At 35.3% G+C, this 25,737-nt stretch overlaps 2 protein-coding genes and 1 long non-coding RNA gene across 3 annotated transcripts in view; 1 reads left to right on the top strand and 2 right to left on the bottom strand.

The window, feature by feature from the left end:
* Positions 1 to 5,615: 5,615 nt before the first annotated feature.
* Positions 5,616 to 17,211, bottom strand: LOC119869764. The gene is made up of 2 exons (XR_005372289.1): positions 9,967 to 17,211; positions 5,616 to 5,882 (listed from the first exon to the last, which is right to left on the bottom strand). It is a non-coding gene; the product is annotated as an uncharacterized LOC119869764 (long non-coding RNA).
* On the top strand, positions 9,357 to 9,829 carry LOC100683076 (cytochrome c oxidase subunit 7B, mitochondrial-like). The gene has a single exon (XM_038561221.1). It carries the CDS (start codon positions 9,372 to 9,374, stop codon positions 9,699 to 9,701), a length of 330 nt encoding a protein of 109 aa, XP_038417149.1. The 5' UTR covers positions 9,357 to 9,371; the 3' UTR covers positions 9,702 to 9,829.
* A 2,293-nt stretch (positions 17,212 to 19,504) lies between the features above and the next one.
* The window catches only part of YIPF4 (Yip1 domain family member 4), a 28,706-nt gene continuing 22,473 nt past the window's right edge, over positions 19,505 to 25,737 (bottom strand). The window contains exons 5-6 of the mRNA XM_038561216.1: positions 24,682 to 24,795; positions 19,505 to 21,505 (exon numbers count right to left, since the gene is read on the bottom strand). Of these exons, the coding sequence (XP_038417144.1) occupies positions 21,368 to 21,505; positions 24,682 to 24,795 (252 nt within the window). The 3' untranslated portion in view covers positions 19,505 to 21,367. The remainder of the gene's footprint in view (positions 21,506 to 24,681; positions 24,796 to 25,737) is intronic.

Here is a 25,737-nt window from a genome sequence, read left to right as displayed (position 1 = left end):
AAAGAACGAGAGCACAAGCAGGGGGAGTGGCAGACGGAGAGAGAAAAGCAGGCTCCCTGCTCAGCAAGGAGCTCAATGTGGGGCTTGATCCCAGGACTCTGAGATCATGAACTGAGCTGAAGGCAGATGCTTAACCAACTGAGCCACCCAGGCACCCCCAAAAACAGAATTTTAAAAATATTTAAATATGAATAATTTTTTAAAAGATTTTATTTATTTATTCATGAGAGATACAGAGAGAGGGAGAGAGATGGACATAGGCAGAGGGAGAAGCAGGCTCCCTGTGGGGAGCCCAAGGTGAGACTCAATCCCTGGACCCAGGATCACGCCCTGAGCCAAAGGCAGATGCTCAACCACTGAGCCACCCAGGTGCCCCTGTTTAAATTCTTTAGGCTAAATAAAAGTTTATCTCATATCTACTATTAAAAAATTGCTGGCTATGATTTAGGTCTTCTCTTTAATCTGTTATTGGAAAATACTGTTAAAATCAAGACAACTTGACAAAATTGGTCAAATTTGCACTCAATAACTATAAACGCTGGCAACTTTTATGCTGGAAAAAACACACAGTAGGTTTTTTTCATATTATTTGGATCATTATTCCACCATATAAAGAACCAATGGTTGCTTGAAGTTACAGAATTCAGGGATGCCTGGGTGGCTCAGCATTTGAGCTTCTGCCTTTGACTCAGGGTGTGATCTCAGAGCCCCAGGATTGAGTCCTACATCAGGCTTCCTGCATGGAGCCTGCTTCTCCCTCTGCCTGTGTCTCTGCCTCTCTCTTTCTCTCTCTGTGTCTCTCATGAATAAATAAATAAAATCTTTTAAAAAAAGAATTCATAATCTATCTACCTTTTATAGTATATTAGTACTTTTCTTGTAAGGAATCTAAGAAGGAGGTTACAAGATAAGTTCACAAAGGGAGAACATTTAAAGTAGAAGAAATTCAGGGGCACCTGGGTGGTTCAGTCGGTTAAGTGTTTGTCTTTGGCTCAGTTCATGATCCTGGGGTCGTGAGATTGATACTCCCACATCAGACTCCCTGCTCAGTGGGGAGTCTGCTTCTCCCTCTGCCCCTCTCCATCCCTCCTCATGCTCTCTCTCTCTCCTCAGATAAATAAAATCTTAAAAAAAAATAAGGTGAAGAAATTCAAATGGGTGCATATTACTTTTTTTATTTCAGAAAGCAAAATCAAGGACATGTTCTAAATTAGAAGACAAGATATCCTTGTGAACATGTATTCATCTATGGCAGCAAAACAAGGACAAAAATCAAACAAGACGATGACATACAAGAACACAGCAACTAACCAAGAGTCCAGTGAAGAACAATGCCAAGATGTGGCAGATCTGTAAGCCACATGTCTCCGGGGGACCGAAGTCAGTGGGCTCCAAGGAGCATGCATTCAAAAAACAGAAGTATTTCACACTGTAGATGGACAAAAGAGGCACATATGTCTTCTCTTCAGTAGGAAGAAAGGCAATTGGGATTTGTAGGAAAAACAAAACAAAATATCAAAGTATCAAAGAAGCCAGGGTCCAGATATGAAGCAAACAAAAATGTGGTTTGATTTTGAACAACTGATAGAATTTAAGGAAAGGGATATTTTCTCTTAACTGGCAGAGACAGGGGTCAAAAAGTGGACTCATGAAAGAGGAAATATTGTCCTGGTTTAGCACCTGTTTCTGCACTGAGTAATGTTTACACTGTGATAAAAGAGCAAATGTTGTTTACTGCCATTCAACGTTTAGATTTGGTTATGGTCAAAACATTGAGTATTTTTTTTATATATATAGCTACAGAACAGTGTCATTGTCATTAACCTTGATGTCATAACATTAAAAGATAGAAAGCAAAAGTAAAGCTGACAGGTTGGTTGGAAGGAGAGAAGGAAAGAAGGGGGAAATGGCTTCATCTGACCTACAGGGGAGACAAGAGCTACTGTTTAAAAAAAGAAAGAAAGAAAGCTTATGAACAAGAAACAGCAGCTTATCTTAAGTTATAAAGACTTTCCATATAATAACTAAAGATAATATACCAAAACTAGAGAGGAAAGAGAATAGCTTAAGTGCTTGGGTGGCTGAGTTGGTTAAGCATGTGCCTTCGCCTCTGGTGGTGATCCCAGTGTTCTGGGACTGAACCCTGCATTGGGCTCCCAGCTCAGCAGAGGGTCTGCTTCTCCATCTCCCTTTGGCCTTCAACCCCACTCCTCGCTTGTGCTCTCTCACTCGCTCTCTCATTAATTAATTAATTAATTAATTAATTCTTCAACAACAAAGATTTCTAGACATGTGAGATAGTCATTGAATACAAGAGATTAAACATGACTTTCAAAAGTATCAGATGACCTGAGGTTTTGATACACATTGGTTAGTTTTGTGGAAATTTCCTTTCCTAGAGAGAAATAAAACTGAATGGTGGTGTAAAAGAATTCTCATCACTTTGTAGCTTCTCCATTTTAATGGGGACACCTTCAAGCTTACACTTGAGAAGTAGAAATCATTTTGCTCAAGCACAAAATAAGCAGAGGAGGATGGGGAGAGAGTTATCCTGTCCCATTTGTTGGTACAAGTAGTTGTGGTCTGAACAGCTTTAAAAAATTGCACAGCATGTGAAACCATACAGGAGTGAATTCTTACCTAAGTCTCAAATATCATTTGAACTTTTTAATGAGATTTCCTAAGAAATGTCTAAAATGTCATTGAAAAATCCTTTCATTATACTAGAAGCCACATAAATTTTCTTTCATACTCAATCTCCAACGGATATTGGCTATTCTCCACTTTCCTGTAACCTAATTTATCTATAATCTTGTATAAAAATCTCCCCCTTGCTATATTTTGAGACAAGAGTGGGATACTTACAAGGTAGCTAGTTATGAATTTCTGATCCAGTTTTAGTGCATACATAAATGAAGGGAAAATCATAAAAAATACTCAGAATCAGAGCAGCCATTTTTGATTGGTTAAATATTGAATATTATGTACTAAGCACAAACTAGCTGATAAAATTCTTTATCAAGATAGGACTAGAAGCATTATTCTATCCCTAGTAGCACTTTAACTGCTTGAAATTTTAGAAATGTATTCATTTTGTGTAGGATTTCTCACCTTTGTACTATTGACATTTTGGACCAGTCTTCGCTGTAGGAGGCTGTCCTGTGCATCATAAGATATTTAGTAGCATCCCTGATTTCTAACACTAGATGCCAGTAACATTCCCTTCTCTCCTCAACCTCCTTCCTCCCAGTAGTGCCAACCAAAAATGTCTCCAGACTTTGCAAAATATCCCCTGACGGCAAAAGTGTACCTGGTTGAGGATCACTGAATGTGATTGTATTTTTTAAAAACTAAAATTTATTTTAGAGACTACTGTGTCAACTCTGCCTACTTCGTACATGATGAATTTGTCTTACACACAGTTGAACATCTGAACTTGAGAAATACAAACCATGATGGATTCTGATTCTTAGGTAGGATAAATGAAATCGGTAGCACTGCAATTGATGGCATTTTCAATTAACTTATGGATAGCAGACAAATATGATTAGATAATTTTAGCTTATGGAGGTCTATCTTAAACCATACATGGCTGATAAAAAGTGTGGAATCTAAGCTCTTAGGATTTCTCTTGAGTTAACCAGATGGTGTGCTTATGATCTGCCTACAAAATCCTTCCATTCTTTTCAAATAAAATGCTATTTTTTACTTTCCACTTTAAGATCATATGCTTTCAATTCTTTCCAAGTGAAAAAAATATATAGGCTATGTTAGACACTAAAATAAACTATCACAAGTCCTGGGATTCCTGGGACTTGTGATAATCGAAGGAAAATGTCACCTACATTCATGATCTTTATCCTCACAGTCTCAGATCTTCATATAACCTAGGTTTCTAATCTATCCTTATAATGATAACACACATATATTATGTGCCAGACACATTCTTAGCTCTTTTACATACATTTAAATAAAAATTTTCCCACTTTGTTGTATTATTGATACATAAAAAATTACACACAGTTAATGTATACCATTTGATGAGTTTGCACATATACATACACCCATGAACCATTATCATAATCAAGGTAGTAAAATCAGAATTTCAGACAGAAAAGTTGCAAAAATAGTACAGAGAGCTCCTTGATACTTTTCACCCAGATTCACCAATTGTTAACATTTTACTACATTTGCTTCTTCTTATCCCCTTCATACGTCTATAATATGTAATTTTTTGGGAACCATTTAAGAGTAAGTTACATTGTCATTTTATCTCTAAATACATCAATACTGAATTCTTCCTAAAATCATGGAAACTGTAACTAATGTAATACTATTATCTAATCTATATTCAGATTTCACCATTTGTCCTAAAAATGTCTTCTAAGTCAGAGGAAAATCCAAGACTATGTTTGCATTCAATTGTCATGCCTCCTTAGCATCCTTTAATCTGGCACAGTTTCTCAGTCTTTTTCTTTTTTTTTTTTTTTTTAAGATTTTATTTATTTATTCATGAGAGACAGAGACATAAGCAGAGAGAGAAGCAGGCTCTCTGAGGGGAGGCTGATGCAGGACTTAATCCCAGGAACACAGGATCACACCCTGTGCCAAAGGTGGCCGCTCAACCGCTGAGCCACCCAGGCATCCCTCTCAGTCTTTCTTTGTAGTAAAAGACATTGACACTTTTGAAGAGCACAGGTCAGTTGTATTTAGACAGTCTCTCAGTTTGGATTTGTCTGATAGTTCCCCATGATCAGATTCAGACTAAGTGATTTGGCAAGAATACCACAGAAGTGATGCTGAGTTCTTGTAAGTGCTTCAGAAGGCATATAACATTGCTTCGTCCCATTATTAGTGATATTACCTTTAACATTGGTTAAGGTAGTATCGAACAAAATATTTCTCCGCTGTCGAGTTATTAGCTTACTCTTCATACTTATTAGGTCTCTTGTGGAAAGATACTCTGAGACTATGTAAATATTTTCTCAAACTTTCATTCACTAGTTTTAGCATCCATAATTATTAGTATTATGTTTGCCAAATAATGATTTTCTAATTCCCTCATTTCTTCCACATGGCTTTCTACTTTGAAAATGAACTTTCGTGATGCCTGGGTGGCTCAGCGGTTGAGTGTCTGCCTTCGGCTCAGGGCATGATCCTGGAGTCCCGGTCCCCGCATCAAGTTCGCTGCAGGAAACTTGCTTCTCCCTCTGCCTCTCTCTCTGCTTCTCTCATGAATAAATAAAACCTTTTAAAAAAATGAAAATGAACATTCTCTTTATCTGTTTATTTATCTCTACCACTGTGACCCTTTTCTCTTTTTTATAAGAGAGAAAGAGGAGAGAGCGTGAGGGAGAGAGGTGGAGGGAGAGAGAGAGAACCTTTTTTTTTTTTTTTTCCTAAGATTCATTTAAGAGTGACAGAGAGCAAGAGAGAGCACATGCACAAGCAGTGGCAGGGGCAGAGGGAGAAGCAGACTCCCTACTGAGTATGGAGCCCGGTGGGTCATGAGGCTCAATCTCATGAACCTGAGATCATGACCTGAGCAGAAACCAAGAGTCAGATGTTTAACTGACTGAGCAACCGAGGCGCCCCATGGCCCTGTTCTTTATTCAGTAGGTTCTATTCCTTTGCTTTTGTTTTTTTTTTTTTTTTGATGTTCAATTTTTTTTTTTTTTTTTTGAGATTTGGTTGATGAGAGCGCCTTCAAACAGGTTCCTGTGGCTTTGACATAGCACAAAAATATGTTCCAGGTTCATCTTGTATTTTCCCTGCCTCAGACTTGCAATCAATCATTTCTTCAAGGACTCTTAGTTCTTTTTAATGGAGAATGGAATTTAGGAGCCAACATCCAGATGCTTTGTGCATTCAGTGCTACAGGGCTGTATGAGTAGACAAATGGGAAATAGACATATTTATATGCACACGTACATATATACATGTTAACATTTAATCATCACTACAGTCCTATGAAATAGCTACTACCTTTATTATTTTTGTTTTACAGTTCAAGGAAACAAGGCACAGAAATTAAGTAACTTGCCCAAAAGTCTGCCAATTAAGTGATACACACAGCTGAGCTTAGAACCTGGGTGGTCTGGCTGCAGGCCTACCCTTTTAGCATAAATGCGTAAAGATAAAAGTATTCTCAGAATTGAGAAGAAAGTTATACTATGTGATCTAAAAATTCTCATTGAGGGATCCCTGGGTGGCGCAGCGGTTTAGCGCCTGCCTTTGGCCCAGGGCGTGATCCTGGAGACCCGGGATCGAATCCCACGTAGGGCTCCCGGTGCATGGAGCCTTCTTCTCCCTCTGCCTATGTCTCTGCCTCTCTCTCTCTCTCACTGTGTGCCTATCATAAATAAATAAAATTAAAAAAATAAAAAATAAATAAAGATTATTAAAAAAAAAAAAAAAAAAAAAAAAAAAAATAAAAATTCTCATTGAGTTCTTTGACTTTAATGTCCTATCAGTTTTCCATCTGGGGAAGAAAGGAGTCGGGAATGTACTGCTGACCTCTGAATCAAATCTAAGTATCAGACTAGATAGAGAATTTCTTCTTCCCTCAGAAAACTAAAGGCTTGCAACTGCACCAAACTTACTACGCCTGGTTCTCTCTTTCCCAAGGATGAGTTCAGGCCTTCAAGGATTTTCAGGCCCTCAGGGAAATAGGTCTCTGGTAAGCCTACCCAGCGATCCTGTAGATGTGCTCAAACTTCATCGTATACTATGCTGAGGCTCTATTTCCTGCTGCTTAATTCACACTTCAAAATACTCAGGAAAAGCAAGAAAATCAGTCTATTTTATAAAGTGGAGGATGAAGAGGATCATGGATTTTTAAATAAGGTCAAAAGAAATTTATTACTAAAATTAATCAGGAAATACTTTATGGTAGGTAGGATATGGGGAAGTTTTTAATATCTATCCAGAGAACATCTTTCTTGCTCGTGATTATGTTGCTCTAAAAGGAGCAAAAATATTAAGAATGATTTTTTTTTTTTATGATAGTCCCAGAGAGAGAGAGAGAGAGAGGCAGAGACACAGGCACAGGGAGAAGCAGGCTCCATGCAGGGAGCCCGACGTGGGACTCGATCCTGGGTCTCCAGGATCAGGCCCTGGGCTGAAGGCGGCGCTAAACCACTGAGCCACCAGGGCTGCCCTATTTTATTTTTTTAAAAGATTTTTATTTATTTATTCATGAGAGACACACAGAAAGAGAGGCAGAGACGTAGGCAGAGGGAGAAGCAGGCTCCATGCAGGGAGCCCAATGTGGGACTCGATCCTCGAATTTCAGGATCATGCCCTGAGCGGAAGGCAGGTGCTCAACTACAGAGTCACCCAGGCATCCTGGTGTCTCAACTTTAAACACCAATTTGCAGCTTATATTGAAGTAGATGTTCATGCCCTAGGGCCCAGCAATTCTACTCCTAGGTAAAGTTTCCTTTAGAGAACTGTTACTTAAGTCAAGGCACAATGAAAAAGAATATTCATAGCTACATTGTATGTAATACACATATTTGGTAACAACCTACTCCATCTACTGGAGAAAGGATAAGTAGGATGTGGTACATTTAATTCAAGAAAATTCTCTACAGCAGTGAAAATGTAAATTTACAGCTGTCTCTCCACAGATGAAGCTGGATACAGAGGAATATAAACAGGAAGATACTACTGACATACAAACTTAAAACATACAAAATAATCACATATATTGCTTAAGGATATGTACATACACAGTACAATTGTAACAAAATGCATGGAAATGAGAGCCACAAAATTTAGGAGAGTCTTCATTTTTGTTGGAGAGAAAAGTAAGGAAACTATGATTATGGAATACAAACTATTAGTAATGTTTATTTCTTAAAGTTTACTTTTTAACACAGGTGATTAATCTGCATATCTTTTTTATGTCTGAAATATCTCATAGTATACTTAAAAGAAATATCTCCTTTGTCTTATTTTCCTGGCGGTAGACTCATCATGATAGAAATGTATTTCCTCATTACGATAGGTATCACCCATTTTCCAGTCAAGTCTTTGTTATAGGATTCTTTTCCATTGGTTGTGTGTAGGGAGAGTGAGGGTTGGCTGCAACTCCTTTCTATTTCAGGGGCTGTCATGGGAAAAAATTCCAGTACTTTGTTGAAAAGGAATTAACCTGGTGCTAAGGATGGAACAAGGATGTGGAAGATACTGGTGCTTGGGATGGGAAAAGGAGGAGCCTGGTTAGAGAAAAGGGAGTCCCAGGGACTGGGAAGGGGACTGGCTTTGCTGGGGTTTTCTTAAGAGGTTTAATGTGTCAGGGTGCCTGGGTGGCTCAGGTTCCGATCTCAGGGTTGTGAGACTGAGCCCTGAGTTAAGCCCTACCTGGGCTTAAGATTTCTCTCACCTTCTTCCTCTGCACCCCACCCCCAACCTGCCCAAAGAGGTTTAGATGTGTCCGTGTCCATAGTGGTCAAAGATGGCATGAGTACAGGGGCCCTGAGAGCAAAGCAGAAGTCTTGTGCTGTACAGGCCTGTGGTCAGTGGGGAAATGGCAGTGAGGGCATCTTGATGACCTTTACAGAGCAACAATGGAAAACTCAAAGAATCACACTCAATCTTTGGCATCGGGTAAAACTAGGGGTTCTCATAAGATCCAGTGAAGGGGTACAGAAAATCCCGTATTCCACCCATATTGGAGTCCTACAGCTAGGTCTGAAACAGAGAAATATGTTTCTTGTGCCTGAATGATTATACATTAAACTAGTATCAATAAGCTACCACAATGAATAAGCAAAGGCTAGAGACTATTAGGAATAGGTCCAAATATAGATAGTGCAGAGTTAGCAGGTAATGGGAAGGAAATAGAGCTAGGAGTCTTTTTTTTCCTATCTTCTCAAGGGAGGAAAATAACTTCCAAATCACTTGGCCAGACCAATAGTAAAACAAGAAAACTTAGGTTCATAATAAGAGACCTTGTACAACAGAAGTGTTAGATGAACCTATAAGCTGGACCATTGCTGTGATTCAGCTTCCAAGAAAATAAGTCCTATAGTTGACTGCACTGCCAGATTAGTAGGGTCAGATGATCAGAGAAAGAGAGAGAAATCTCACTAAGTGCCAGTTAGACCACATCCAGGTTTGAAGAACATGGACTAGCCAAAAAGAACTCCAAAGTGAGTGAATTAGAGCTTTCAGGTAACTATATTCTGTGACAAGCTGTTCACAAATATGATGACACACTTACAGAAAGACTTGCATTCCCTGTGCTTTAAAAAGGTAAATATTATCTATTTTCTCTTATACAGGTTCCTAAAAATCAATGAACACAAAAGCATACTTAGAATAAGATGTACAAAAGTTATATAAAATGCCCACGTTTTAAGACTATGCATAAGAGTCTTTGCAAGGGTACTTATCACGAAGTTGTAGCAAAGCAGTTACCGCAGTTGCACCGTTCTGCCTTCAGCTTCAGGATGTTTCCCGTGGCCAGAAATGCTCTAAGTCGTCTCCGAGTTCAAAGCATTCCACAAACAATGGCAAGGCAGAGTCACCAGAAACGGGCACCTGATTTCCATCATAAATATGGTAATGCTGTATTAGCTAGTGGAGCCACTTTCTGTATTGCTGTATGGGCATATACAGCAACACAAATTGGAATAGAATGGAACCTGTCCCCTATTGGCAGAGTCACCCCAAAGGAATGGAGGGATCAGTAATCCCAGCTGGTGTAATAATGAATTGTTTCAAAACCAACTCATAATTGATGCCAGGTGAAAGCACTGTACACCTACTAAAATATGGCATGATTTAAGAAATAAAGTACATTTGAAACCTTCAAAAAAAAAAAAAGACTATGCATAAGAAAAAAGTGTATTAGGGTTCTCCAGAGAAAAAGAACCAACAGTGAATACATAAATGTATAAATATGTATATATGTATAAATATATATGAAAAAAGTTTTATTATAAGGAATTAGCTCACATGATTACAGAGGCTGACAAGTCCAAAGATATGCAGAGTAAGCAGGCAAGTTGGAGACCCAGGAAAGGCAACTGCATAGTTCCAGTCCAAAGTCTGGCAGGCTTGAAACCCAGGAAGAGTGGAGTCCGAAGGCAGGAAAACAGATATCCCAACTTGAAGGCAGCCAGCCAGAGGAACTATAGTTTAGCGGGTGGGGGATGCGGAGGTGGGAGGGCAGGGTAGGAAGGGAGGAGGGTCAGCCCTTTTGTTCTATTCAGGTCTGCAGGATGATGTCCACCCACCTTATGGAGGGCAATGTTTTACTCAGTCTACTTATTTAAATATTAATTTCATTCAAAACATTCATAGAAAAACTCCCAAATAATGTTTGATCAAGTATCTTTTAGTAAGGTCAAATTTCTAAAAATACTTTCTTCATATTCTAAATGTCTACTCTTTCAAATTTCTAATGAAGAAACCAAGCAAGGTTTAGTATGATTTTCAAATTACCTTTGTAGCTCTAAAACTATAGCCTGCCACTGAAGCCAAAATGTAATTTCAATTATCATTATTATCACAATTCAGAGCTCTTCAGATATTAACTTTCCCAGAAAAATTTACCTTTGTTTTTGAGCATAAATTTATGATAGTAAGTAACAGTTTATTGGGAAAATACTTTAAAATGATTCATTTATTTATATCTCTATTGCATTATTTAGAGATAATCAAAAGTAGTGACTGTGCCAAATTAAAACATCTGGAAAGCTTTCTAAATTTTGGCTATAATTCCAGATTTCCTCCCTAGCATTTCATAGTACTGTTTGTTCAAAACACAATAAAGTTTCCATATAGTTCTTATTGGAATCATTTTCTTTGGAACACCTATAATAAAGTTTGTTATTTTCTCCCAGATGTTATCTTTAGCTCCACAGCATCAATGAAAGCCATTAAACTATTTTTTAAATTGTGATATTTTGTCTTTTAAATAAATTATTAAGACACTTTTATTTGTAACAATTGAAGTTTTGCAGTAATGATTGAAATTTATGTTGTTTTTGTCAGGTATGTTTTACAAGTGAGATCATAAATCTAAAATGCAAAGTGTATAAAAGTTTTATGAAACATTTCATGCCTAAAAATCCTTCTTTGTACCAACTGTTAACATGACAAATAGCTGGTGTTAACAATTTGGTACTTTTAAAAATTGCACCTGAGAATTTCAATTGATCAAAGAAAAAATATTTTAAAAGACACTATTTCAAATTCTTTATTGTTGAAAGTAATATATGATCTCCTTAATCATCTCCCGATTATTACAAATCTTTGAACTATGAGCTAAGTGAACACGATTGCTCTTTGGATGAAATATGAGTTTAGCATTTCCAATCTTCAACACTACATTTTTTGTTACTGTCTGCATTCATCATTCACATCACTTGCAATAAGTCATGCTTTTATTTCAGAAATGAAAATCACTGGTTTTATTTTATATTAATTTTTGCACAGTACCAAAAGACATTTCAGGATGTTTCAAGAAGTGTCCCATGCTAGAGTTATCATATTTTTCCAGTTTTAGAACGTGAACATTTATGACATTTAAAAGGAATGCTAAGAAACTTACCAACATTTTGCTGATACTTCATTCTGGGTGGGTTTTTTTCCTCTTTCCTCTTACAAGGTTTAATTCAAATATAATATCCTTATAGAAAGTATGCATGATACAAGTGTACAGCTTGATATATTTTCAAACTGAACACACCCATGTAACTAGCACCCAGATTAATAGAACAGCATCCTAGATGCCCCAATTCCAAATCCTTTCAGTTATTTCCTTCCCACAGAAGAGTAACTGACATCTTGTTTTTGTATTTTACATAAATAGAACCATAAAGTGTGTATTATTTTGTGTCTGGCTTCTTTTTGCTAAGCATTTGGTTTTTGAGATCATCCATAATTTTACATGTAGCTTTAGATCTTTCAATCTAATATATCCTATTGTGTAAGAGTGCCATGATTTGTCTATTTGGGTTGTTTCCAGTTTGGGATATTATTAAAAGTGCTGCTATAAACACTCACTGCTTTGACCAATTCCTTAAGTTTAAAAGAAATTAAATTGAAAATCACGGGTGCCTGGCTGGCTCAGTCAGTAGAGCATGCAACTCTTGATCCAGGGGTCATGAGATCAAGCTCCATGTTGGGCTTAGAGCTTACTTAGAAAAAAAAAAAAAAAAAAAAAAACGGTCATTCTCAGTTGCATTAATCCCACTCCAACTATTCAAAGCCCACATAGCTGCTATACAGACAACACAGAATACAGACTACTTCCATCATTGCAGGAAATCCCATTGCACAGTGCTGAATTTATGGTGGTGTACATATGGAATTGCTGGGTCACAGGGTATGCACGTTCTGCATTGATAGCAGATGTCAAACAGTTTGGGGGTATCAATTACTCATATTTTGTTATAAATTCTCCCATTTTAAAATACTAAAACACTGTATTTACTTTTCATCTAAGAACTACAATTCACTAAAAGTAAAAGCAAATAAAAATGAAACTACTTAGAAGTAGCAACTGTTAGGGCATGGAGTGTTTCACAGGTAAAGCACAATGTAGCAACATTATTTAACATGACACAGGTCAAGCTAACAGATGTTGCAATGTTTCTCCTATGCCATTATCAACAAAAGGTCCATTACCAATACATGTCACAATAGAACTAACAAATCTGTATCAGAATTTACGTAATTAACAGTACTACTATTTATCAATGGTAGGAATGCATCTCAATATTTTAATAACTGAATCAGCCATGCTCATGTCTATCGCTTAAATCAGATCTGCTCATAATCTGAAATAATACTGGATATTACCAACCTTTCCAAGGTTTGGCAATCTGAGGGGCCAATTTGTCCGTGTTTAAACTGCATTTAATCACAAATGAATTTGTGCATCTGTACATACTCACTGGTCTTTAAAAAAAAATCATTTCTTTCCTCTTGGATTGTTCATTTATATACCTTGCCCATTTTAATTAACAATTTATAAATATGGGGATCCCTGGGTGGCGCAGTGGTTTAGCACCTGCCTTTGGCCCAGGGCGTGATCCTGGAGACCCGGGATCGAGTCCCGCATCGGGCTCCCGGGGCATGGAGCCTGCTTCTCCCTCTGCCTGTGTCTCTGCCTCTCTCTCTCTCTCTCTGTGTACTATCATAAATAAATAAAAATTAAAAAAAAATTTATAAATATGCTTTTACTATTACATATCACGTAATACATGACTGCCCACATATATCCTTTTACCATTTTAAATTACTGATTTAAAAAAATAAATTACTGATTTATATATATTTTAAAAGATTTTATTTATTCATGAGAGAGACAGAGAGAGAGAGGCAGACATGGGCAGAGGGAGAAGCAGGCTCCCTGTGGGGAGCCCGATGTGGGACTTGATCTCAGGACTCCAGTATCATGCCCTGAGCTGAAGGCAGATGCTCAACTGCTGAGCCACCCAGGCATCTCTATATTCTTTATTAAGGAAATTAGGCCTATTGTCTATCTAAGTCTTACAAATATTTCTCAACTTGTAGTTCATCCTTTCTCTTACAGAATTGTTTTAAATGACATGTAGTCAATTTTCTTAATCTTTCTTTTCAGTTTTTGTGTTTTATACCATGTTTTGAAATCCTTACTCAAAGAGTATATGAAAAATTAATTCCTGTTTTTTCTGGCTTGTTTTTGGAATATTTGATGTAAGTGTAATTTACCTTGTCATACAAAGTGAGGTGCAGATCCAGCTTTATATTTTTCCAAGTGGCCTGCCGTGTCTTTTGTAAGACACTGCTAGTTACCTACCTGGCACCCATTCTCCCTTACTAACAGAACTGTGACTTTGTTTAGGGCAGAATGTGCCCAGCTTAAAGTACTTTCCCAGACTCTTGGAGCAAGGGTGGCCAAGTGATGCAGTTCTGTCCTAACTTTTAAATAAGAGCAACTGACATGGTCCTTCTGGTCTCTTTTTCACCTTTCTTTCTTTTTCAGTTCTGTCCTAACTTTTAAATAAGAGCAACTGACATGGTCCTTCTGGTCTCTTTTTCACCTTTCTTTCTGCTAGGAATCTAGATGTAATACCTAGAGGTGAAGCAGCTACTACCTTCATACAATGAAAACGAAAGCCACCCATCCAAACTGGAAGAGTAAAAAGATAAGATGAGCCTGAGTCCTTGATGACATTAAGTTGCCGTATTAGTCCTGGATCATATATTCTTGGATTTCATACTATGTGAGAAACATAAACTCCTGTTTAGTGAAGCCATTGATCACAGGGTTGCTTCTTATAGCCAAGAATGTTCTTATCTGATGCAGTACTGTCACTTATTTAATAATTCATCTCTCTAATACTCTCTACACCCAACATGGGGCTCAAACTCACAACCCCAAGATCAAGAGAGTTGCATGCTCTTCTGACTGACCCAGCCAGGCATCTTGATAATCCACGTTTTTACATCAATTTGATAAGCTATCTTTATCATATTCTAATTTCCCATATGTAATTTGGTATATTTCTGGAAACTCTCCTGTTTCATTATCTAAATGACTTCAGTATTATTATTAATAGGTAATATATTAGCTAATGTTTACTGACTACTAGGACAATTCAAAGGACAACAGCCCTCTGAGCCTTAATTATTCTATATTAATGTTTAGTACTTGAAAGCCTAAAACTAACAGTGGGCTTTAAAAAGTAGAAGAGATTAAAAAGGAAAGCAAAGATGTTTCCCTTATTTATATAAAGGACTGTGGTAAAAAGCAACTCCTATGTTGCTAAATGGCAGCACTGCTATTATTCTATGTTGTAAGGAAACAAACACTAGATTCGGGGTTTGGAGACAAACTCTTAACTGGTAGGTCAACAGTGTTATTTTAGACAATCCTTTCTTAAGTCTAATTTCCTCATCTGGATAGTGAGAAATAATTATACTCATTAAGTGATCTCTAAGTTTTGCCTAACTTTAACACTCTTAAAGACTAATAATTATGGCTACTGGTTTTGAAATTCATTAGATGTGGACTTGAATTCAGGATTCAGCAATCAGTTCATGTATTCATTCACAAAGTACTGGGGATACACTGATGAACATGTCAGAAAATGTCCCTGTTCCAGTGCATCTGGCATTATAGTGGAAATTAATAATTTTTTAAAAAGGTGGGATAATTTACCTATGTTAAATGTATAACCTGTCTAAAACAGTTTAAAAAAATTTTAGGACTGCATTATAACACACATACAGAAAAGACTTTTAAAACATAAGCTTAATGTGATATTAAAAACTAAACACCCATGAAAGAATTCCTTTTCATGACTCTTTCCAAATACAAACCACCTCCTTCCACATTAAGGGTAACCACTAATCTTTTATGGTGGTCACTTTATTTTTTATAAAAATGACTTTGCCAATTGGATTGTGGTAGCAGTTGTACAACTATACAAACTTACTAAAAACTATCAAACTGTATACTTATGATGGATGTACTTTGTGGCATGCAGTATATACCTCATTAACGCTGTTTTAAAAAGACTTTGTACCTAAGTATCTCTAAACACTATTGCTTAATATTGCCTGTGTTTGAACTTCATATAAATGTAGTAATACAGAAGTTCTGTGGCTTCTGCTTTCACTCATAATGCTCTCCATGTTCTTACTTATGGCTCCAGTCATTCATTCATTTTCACTGCATAACATTCCACTGGATTATACCTATTTATCCACTCTATGTTGATGGACATGCTATTTCCAATTTTTGGCTATTATGAATCATGTTATTATGCACATGTCTCTTGTGGCATATGTACAACCCTATCTGTTGGGTATAGGTCTAGAATTGTATATATTAGCTTTTAATATTAAAAACACATTTCTGATACTGTAGCCCTGACAAAGAAAACAGCTTAGAATGTCAGGTATGGACAGCTGTCAACTTAACCTGTTCAATTTCATGAACTACTCAACTTCAGCTAAACCTGTTTTCATTTCCTTCTACGTATCCACTGTTCCCTCTGCCTGGTTAGTCCTCCCTCCTATTTCTGCCTACTTAACTTTTACTTATCCCCAAGATTTTAGCTTAATCATCATTGCCTAAGGGAAGGTTTTCATTTTTTTTCCAATTATACATTATCTTGATACCCCAGATTCATACTTATTTCTCCATGTGTTGCCATTGTTTTACAACTTGTAAAACTAACTGGCTATCTCTCCAACAATACTGGCTCATTAAAGTTAGGGTGTACATGTGTGGTTTTTATATATCAATGTATCCTTGCACCTAGCACAGTGCCCACCACATACAAAGGGGTCAATAAATAGTTGATGAATATCTATCATCTCTTCACATTCACGGTACCTAATTTAAATGCTGTTTCTTCTGAATGTCTTGTTCTTACCATCCTTTAAAAGTAAACTTTTATTAGGCAAAAAAATTGTTCTAAGTCCCATGGGGCAAAGAAGATTGACTTACGGGGGACTTAGCAACTAGGCCCATCATCATGAACAAGAGAATAATTCTGCATAAGGATTACAAATCCTGGAGTGTTTCATTATCAAATGATGCATACTATTTAAGTGATACTTCACATAGCAACTGATTAATTCCACAAAAGTGAGTAGGGTCATTATAAAATCAAGCTAAAGTAAGGAATTTCAATCATTTACCTTCAACAATGAGTGCTTATTAATATGAACAGCAGTAATCCACTTTCATATTCTCTTTTTTCTTTTTGTCACCAGCTGATAAATTTCCTCTATAACCAGTCATTCTGTGTAATTGATCCTGAATAAATACTTTGGTAAGCTTTTTTTGCTTGTTCAGTTTTTAATAAAAATCGCTAAGTGGCAGATACTGTAGAAAAACCAAGGTTTCTGTTCTTGATATACCTAATTTACTTATATTCCAAGTGTTAATTTAACAAAATTATCAAAATTATTACAGGTAGCAAAGTTTATTTCCAACTATATTAATAACCTTCACATGCTCTAATTACAAGTTAAATGCAAAATATTTTATAAAAAATGTTTTTTCCTATTAAATTCTAACTTATACCACCGAACTGTCCAGAAGGAATGTAAGAACTTTTTTCAAGTACCTGCACACTATAAATATTTTTTAAAAGATTTTATTTATTTATTCATGAGCAACACAGAGACAGAGAGAGAGGGAGAGGCAGAGACAGGCAGAGGGAGAAGCAGGCTCCATGCAGGGAGCCCCATGTGGGACTCGATCCCGGGACTCCAGGATCATGCCTTGAGCCGAAGGCAGACGCTTAACCACTGAGCCACCCAAGCGTCTCTATAAATATTTTCAAAGTTAAAACTTGTGTATACTAAAACTGAAAATAAGTTGAAAATAATTGAAACTGAAACTAAGAAAAGTTAAAACCAGGGTTACTACCAACACAAAATATAAAACTGGGAATTATTTTAATAATACCATTAAAAAATTTCTTTATTTATTGGAGAGAGAATGCACATGCAGGGAGGGGAAGAAGGAGAGAATCTCAAGCAGACTCACAGCTGAGCATGGAGCCTGATGTGGCCACAATCTCACAGCCCTGAGATCATGACCTGAACCAAAATTAAGAGTCGAACACTGAATTCACTGACCATCCAGGCACCCCTTAATCAACCTGACAATCTTTCCTTTAATTAACCTCTAAGTTGCAACCTTAGCATATCGAAAGAATTTCAAATGAGAAACCTAATCTTAAACTTCATGTTTAATAATATGGCTTGTACAGAGAATTCTTTCAGAATCACTACACTACATAAAGACACAGTACGGTCTAAAATTTATATCAGTTTGTTACAAAGAAAATATATTCACAAGTGGAACTTTCTTCAGAAAATATGCTTTGAAGTTCAAAGATATAAGGATGTCTAGCCTTTACTGATGTCAAAATCTTATTTTGGGATTTACTTAAAAAAGAGGCAACAGATTCTCAAACATACAAACTACTTGCCAGGAAATCATACAAATGAGAAATAAAGAAGAAATTGTAATTTGGTTTCTAAAGGGAAATTAAAATGTAGTATAAAGTAAGATCCAACACATGGATTCCATTAAGGAAATCGTTTATGAAAAAGGATGATAAAACACTTATTTTATGTTATCAGAGCAGAGAATTGCTGAGGGTGATTTTTAGCTCTATTAAAACTTATTTCAGACTGCCAGGCCATACAACCAGAAAGAATTGTATTAACACAAGCCTCTGATGTGCGGTTGTCCAACTACAAAAAAGAAAAATAAAAAAAGAATTGTACGAGAGGTGCCTGTAGAGCATGAGACTCCTAATTTCAGGGCTGTGAGTTCAAGCCCCATGTTGGGTGTAGAGATTACTTAAAAATAAAATCTTAAAACAAAACAAAACCAGTATTGTATGGAAGATATTATAACAAAACTTAAAAATGTGTCACAATTCCCTAAAGCCTAAAACTAGCTAAAATATGCATAAAAATATAAAAGATAAATAAATAGTAATCATCTTAAAATATTCAATTAGTTTTGCCGAATATGAAAAATATTGTTTATTAGTTTGTAGGGCATTATTTTATCCAATGTTTAATTACATTGGAATTTTTAAAAATCTGACTAAATTTTAAACAATAAACAAAACTGTCTACCTCACTATTTTAAGTCAATGCAAATTTTCACTAATTTAAAACTACATTAGCATTTTATTTTATTTTATTTTTTTATTTTTTTTTTTTTAAATTTTTATTTATTTATGATAGTCACACAGAGAGAGCGAGAGAGGCAGAGACACAGGCAGAGGGAGAAACAGGCTCCATGCACCGGGAGCCCGATGTGGGATTCGATCCTGGGTCTCCAGGATCGCGCCCTGGGCCAAAGGCAGGCGCTAAACCGCTGCGCCACCCAGGGATCCCTACATTAGCATTTTAATATTTGGGGAAGTTTTAGAAATACATATTATTATATATAAAACTGCCTTATAGACCTCAGAAATAAGCAAGTTTAATAATGGTTCATAAAACTTTACAAATCTAACTTGTGGTTTTTAATACAATGCAAATTATACAGATTTTTATTTTTAATCAAAATTTCAATTATTTTACAATCAATCTGAAACAGAAGTAAGTATGTCTCATAATTCTCCTTTTAAGGATTAACATTCATCACGATTACTAAAGGTGATAATACACACACACACACACACTCTAGAAGAGACTATATGGCTAGTTCTATCTTAAAAATACTAATGAACCTGTAATTAGGTAGGAATTATGATTTAAAATTAATATGATTTAGAAAATATTATTATATAAAAATTCAAGGAAAGGACATTGTCAAAGTCAGCTTATGGTTAATAGTACTGTATCTTGTAAAAATGTACAAATTATGTTTCCAAACTGACAATCTGTTTTAACTGCTTTGCTCATTAGCACACAAAGATGTTGGTTGGGCTTGAAACATTATAAACTGTATCTATACAAACCCTAACCAGGGTAGTTCTCAGGATTAAATGCTAATATTTTTAAAATACCATTTTAGACACAAATACCTTATTTTATTTTACATCATTAGAGAATAAACATGATCCACATATGAAACTTTTCACCTTAAAGAAATGATAGCTTAAAAAAATTAAACCACTTTTTGATAGAATGGATCCCAAAATGCCTTGACTTATTGCTTAAATAAAATAGTACCCCCTGGTACCAACTTCTCAGCTTCTTTGGGAAGATTCCAAGTTCAACACCATGAACACTAATTATTATAATCCACTTTAACAAAGTACTTATCTTAGGAATTCCTTACAAGTGACAAATGTTTATTTTATAGCTATTGCTTCTGTAGTTATTGATCCTTCCTCACAATTTCATATTATTTTAGGTTCTAGAAATTCTATCCCTCTGGTGCTTCTATCTGTTGTCTTAAACTTGTTTAAGAAAATCATCATATGTAATTTTCACATTATCCTGTCTCAAAGATAGCTTCATAGTTTTCCTGCAGGTTTTCTTTCTTTTTTTTCTTTCCTTTTTTATTTTTTTAGTGGGGGAGAGGGGTGAAAGGAGGAGAGATGAGCTCGATACCTTGCTAATTTGAAGACTTGTTTCAGAGTTGCTGGATATTTCCCGACACAGTTAGTTGCTAAAGGAATACATACTAAAGATGGGTATAGCCATGTCATGTTAGCACATTTAAGACAGCAGTTACCTCTTCCAGCTGAGACCAGAAATGATAATACAATAATTTGCTAATAGTTATCAGGCATTTGCTATTTTATGGACATCAATAAAATATTTTATCTACTTTACAAAGTACACCTACAGTCTATGAAATAATTGGAATAAAAATTTCACTAGTCAAAATTTCTTAGTATTTCCCTTAGCAAATACTGTACATTTGTTAGAGGACCTGATACATGTTAGTAATACAGGACAAGTTGTTATAAAACAAAACACACAGCTGGGAAGCATTTTATTTTTTTCTACTTCATATAACATTGTTCAGGACAAGATTTTAAAGTCTCTTTCCAGCAACTTTTATGACTTAGAAGTACCACTTAAAAATATTTATTGATGCTATAAATATTACTATTTTTCTACATATTAACAATTTTTATAATGCCATATCCATTATACCTCCTGTTGCTTTGGTCAGAAAGATAAACGAAACTGAAACCAGGTATTTAGGTATTCAAAAATGGTTTTTCAAAGCACACCCAAGCAAACCAAATCTGTATCAGCAATTGTTAAAATTAGTTTTAGTTGTTATTAGAACTTAATAAGGACATACTGAAGCACATATGAGATTTTTAAAATTATATACAATTAAAAAAACAATTTGAATTTATAAATAAAAAGAATGGCCAAATTAATGGTTAAGCATCAGATTTAAAATATCTTAACTTTTAGGCTATTCAGAAATATATTTTGTGGATAATAAGAATTATTTCATAAATATATATGTATAAATATAAATATATATCTACAGGATCTGCGATGCAGGAGAAAACCCTTTAAAAAAAATTGCACTTTTAGATTATCAGGATGCTGTCATATTTACCCTTTGAATGAAATATAATTACCATTCCAGGTGTTTTTGGCACAAGTTTTTAGGTGAATATTGACACAACCTTAAAAACACAATGCTTTTATATTTTATTCACTGGAATATGAAGAATCAAACAGAATTTGGAATTCTGACCAAAAAAAATTCAGGTAACTGCAAATGCTTATTTAATTAAATACAAAAAATATGGTTTTAAAAAGACCTCAAACCTGCCTTTACATGTGGAACATGTAAAATTTTACCAGCAACAGGTTTTCTTCAACCATCTCAGCAAGAATTCCCAGACTACACACAAGTTTAACATTGTCTTTTTCTACCCATGTATGACTTAGATCACACCCCAGTATATAAAGACAAAAAATAAATGTATAGTAAAAAGATTGGATAAATCAGGAGAGGCTTTTTGGTCTTGAATTCTTCACCCACTAACAATGAAGCAGCGCTGTAGGCAGCCCAAAATACACCAAACAGCTTTAAAAAAACAAACAAAAAAGACAAAAGGCAGCATATTAGCAAGTCAATTAACATTTTAGGTATCAGAAAATAAAATAACATTTACAGTATTTTCTTAAAATAACCATGACAACCAATTGTGATGAACAGTAAAACTTATTGAGAACGTTTAAAATTAAAGAATGTTTAAAACATTTTTTTCTTTTCAAATTTATTTATTCATGATAGTCACACGGAGAGAGAGAGAGAGGCAGAGACACAGGCAGAGGGAGAAGCAGGCTCCAAGCACCGGGAGCCCGATGTGGGATTCGATCCCGGGTCTCCAGGATCGCGCCCTGGGCTAAAGGCAGGCGCCAAACCGCTGCGCCACCCAGGGATCCCAAGAATGTTTAAAATTTAAGAATGTTTTTCCTTGCTCTGTTCCTTGGTCTTATGCAAATGAAGTCTTTTGTTATCAAACCTGTCTAATCATAGGAATCCCTTGCCTATTAAAGAGAGAGAATCCTGAGGGGTGCCTGGCTGGCTCAGTTGACAGAGCATGAGACTCCTGATCTCAGGGTTGTAAGTCTGAGCCCCACATTGGTTGTGGAGATTACTTAAAAATAAATCTTAAAAACAAAACAAAATGAGAATCCTGGGATTCATTCTAGCTCTGCTAAATCAAAATCACTAAGGGAAGGGTCTTGTTATCAGTCTTTTTAACAGTGTCCCTGGTGATTTAAGATAAGGAAACTTTTGGCCAATTGCTTAAAGAAATTTGACTGCTGAAAGAAAATGAATTGATCATTACAAAGTAAACCTTTTCCTGTTTCTTCTTCTAAGAAGTAGGAAAACAGACTAAGTGAAAATTTTAGACAATGTTTATTAAGTATTAACAGCATTTTCTCATGAATTGGTAAAAGTACAGGGTTAAAAGAAAAAATAATATTTTGGTCAAGAGTTTAATTAAATAAAATGTACCTTGGTTTTCTGATTATACACATACCTAAACTTAAATTATTTCCCTGGAATATTATATAGTACTCATTGATATAGACACTAACGGCATTTTATATAGAGTAAAATGAAAGGAAGAACTTCAAGGGCAAAAAATAAGAAAAGTATGAAGGAAAAAGACTTGGCACAGGGTAGGATTTCTCAATCTCTCACTATTGTCATTTGGGGGCTGAATAATTGTTGTGAGAAGCCGTACTGTGCATTGTAGGATTTTGGCAGTATCTCTGGCCTCTCTACCTACTACATACTACTAGTATGATTCCACTCCTAACCCATTTGTGATACCCAAAGAAGTCTCCAGAAATGGCCAAATGTCCTCAGGTGACAAAATCACTTGAGAACCACTGGTAGAGAGGTCAAAAATAAACACTGGCAGACTGAAAATATATTTGAGATGGTCCAATTTTCTATTGTGCTTTTTAAATTAAAATAAACTACAAAATATTTAAAACTTTCAGAAAAGTATAGGGAAATATGTAAGATTACGATCAAACTGCATTTGTATGTCATATATTTTTTGTTATAAATAAATGGTTAAAGGTTGGTAAGAGTTATAGAGATTTAATGTTAAAAAAACAGTACTGGTAGATTACACTGTATTCTAATGCTAGATTTAAATGACAAGGGTTTTGTAACATATTTCTCAACAAAACAAATCTCAAACATATAATAGCTCACTATACAAAGAAGATTAAACGATTAGGAAGAAATTGGCAGAGAAAAAATCTGAAGTTTAAAACAATTGTATCCTAAATTTTTAACAATGTAAAAGACTTTGCCATTTTATTAAAATACATTCATAAGTTGCATAAAGAATATTAAAGACCAACTTTCACCTAAACTCGATTACTAAAAGTGACCAGAGGACACACAGTTTTAGCAATTTTGGGAGTAGTCTCAGAAATACTCAAATAGGCTTTAACCCAAGTTAAAATAACACACAAACAGGAAGGATCCTGAATGATTCAGTAAAGTGGTATGTTCACTAGATAATTAAATGCCAGCAATGGAGCTAGCTTCTGCACTGCAAGACTTTTAAACTAAGTGCTAATAATGCCAATTAAAAAAAGAACAAACAAAAAAAAAAACGACCTTAGCATTAGAATAGAGAGGAAAGAATGATTTCTACTTAGTCTCTAAAGTGTTCAAGCAGTTCTAGCATACAAAGATGTTCTCAAAATATTCTTGTGTGCCTACTCTGTTATCAAGTATATATACTTTACCACCTAGCTAACACATCTTAAAAAAATAGTTGTCAAACTTTCCAATTTGCAGAGGTGTATAAGAAAGGATCTCTCCCCAAGACAGGCAGCAAGTAAGTGGAACAATCAGAATTTGAATTTAGAACTGACTAGTTCCAAAATCCATACTCTTCTCAATACCGAATGCTTATATGTTAGTATTAGCCTGTAAGTACCCAATTCTAAAAGAATCATTTCTTTTATATTAAAACTAGTAATCAACTTTAAATAAAACGAAATGTCATAAAAATTAAGTGGTTCTACTTAAAAACAAATAATACTTTAATGTGAAGGCTACATAATGGCAGTTCTGAAAGTGGTGGTTTTAAGAAAGTATATATTTTTTCACAAAGAAAAGAATTACATTCATTGTGTAATATACATACATATAACATTTACTTCTCAAAGTTGTTCAAAATTAATAAATACCAAAATTGAATTTATTTTACTACTTATTAGTACTTAATATTATCAGTAAATGTTTAATATAGGCACATATGTTAATGTAAATTTAACACCGAATGGAGAAATTCCAATCTCTGCAATACAGAAAAGCCAATTTTTTACAACCATGTCTAAGAAATTTGATAATGAAGTTATTATTCAAATAGGAGCAACAGTTATTAAATAAATGTCCAGTAAAATTTAAAATAAGTATCTCCCACAAAATCTAAGTCATGTGAAGTTGTATTACAAAGAAAATAAAAATTCAATCTTAAAAAAATTATCTGAGTGTAATATCCTGTAGTCTTATTTGCTCTTTGTTTTTTACTCCTCCCCCTCCGACATACAATATATTTCTGGAAATTAAAATGGGAAAATAAAAGAAATACAACTAGTAAAAACAATGAGTGAGATCACTGTCCCAAAACACTTAAAAATGTTTGATAGTTACAATGCTTTAGGTAGATAACTAGTAAACTTTTGTTCCTGGAAAACAATGATCATTCTACTTACTTTTATAAGAGTAGACACCACTTCAAATGATCCAACCACCAAAAGTATAGGAGCTATTACAATGAGAGGAAGTAGTGAATATCCAATAACTCCAAGAACTTGGCCATAGGCAACCTGTGAATTTTAAAGTTTAAACAAATGTCATAGAAATCAAAATAATTACATTAATCACTACTGAACATTACATATCTTGGTTGTACTTACATAAACGTGACAAGAAGAAATCATGAAGTATCATATGCTTTATATTTCAAATTATCATAATCTGCTATGTTCCTAGACAGTCTCATAAACTCATCAACTTTCTGATGATACCCAAATCTACATTTCCAGCCCTTTCTCCCTTTTGAGACTTATATATCCAATTATCTTCATTATACCTACAGTATACTTTCTCACTACTTACCTTAAGTTGTAGGAAGGATTATTTAAAGGGACCACAATAATCTTATTTAAACAAAAAATTCAAGGTCTAGGGGCATCTGGGTGGTTAAGGGGTTGAGCTGCTGCCTTTGGCTCCAGGTTGTGATCCCAGAATCCTGGAATCAAGTCTTGCACTCTGCCTATATCTCTGCCCCTCTCTCTGTGTCCCTCATGAATAAATAAAATCTTAAAAAAAAAAAATCAATGTCTAGAGAAGCTACATGTGACAAATGCAGACTAAAAGGGAAGGGAAGGCAGGCAGGAGAGACTGAAAGAAAAAATACTTAATGGCTACAGCATGCCAAATTCTGTGATAGATCAAGACAGATTAAATAGACCAACAATCCTATTCAGTAGGTATTACTGCCTCCATTATGAAGAAACTGCATTTTAGAAAGACAAAGTACTTTGTTTAGGAAAGCAAAGCTGATGGGAGAAAGAGTTCAAATTAATATCTAGGTCTCTCTTTCTTTTAAGATTTTACACATGAAAGAGAGTGTTCAAGCACATGAGTAGGAGGGAGGATAGAAGGATAGAGGGAGAAGTAGACTCCCTGCTGAGTGTGGAGTCTGACAGGAGGTTCCCATCCTAGGATGGTGAGATCATGACCTGAGCCAAAGGCAGATGCTTAAC

The sequence above is a fragment of the Canis lupus genome, chromosome 17 (genome assembly GCF_011100685.1).
Source record: "Canis lupus familiaris isolate Mischka breed German Shepherd chromosome 17, alternate assembly UU_Cfam_GSD_1.0, whole genome shotgun sequence".
NCBI lineage: Eukaryota > Metazoa > Chordata > Mammalia > Carnivora > Canidae > Canis > Canis lupus.
This window is presented reverse-complemented; position numbering and strand designations above follow the sequence as displayed.

Excerpts from the sequence above, each read along its gene's own strand:
- LOC100683076 (XM_038561221.1), top strand. The coding sequence starts at position 9,372 with ATGCATAAGAGTCTTTGCAAGGGTACTTATCACGAAGTTGTAGCAAAG.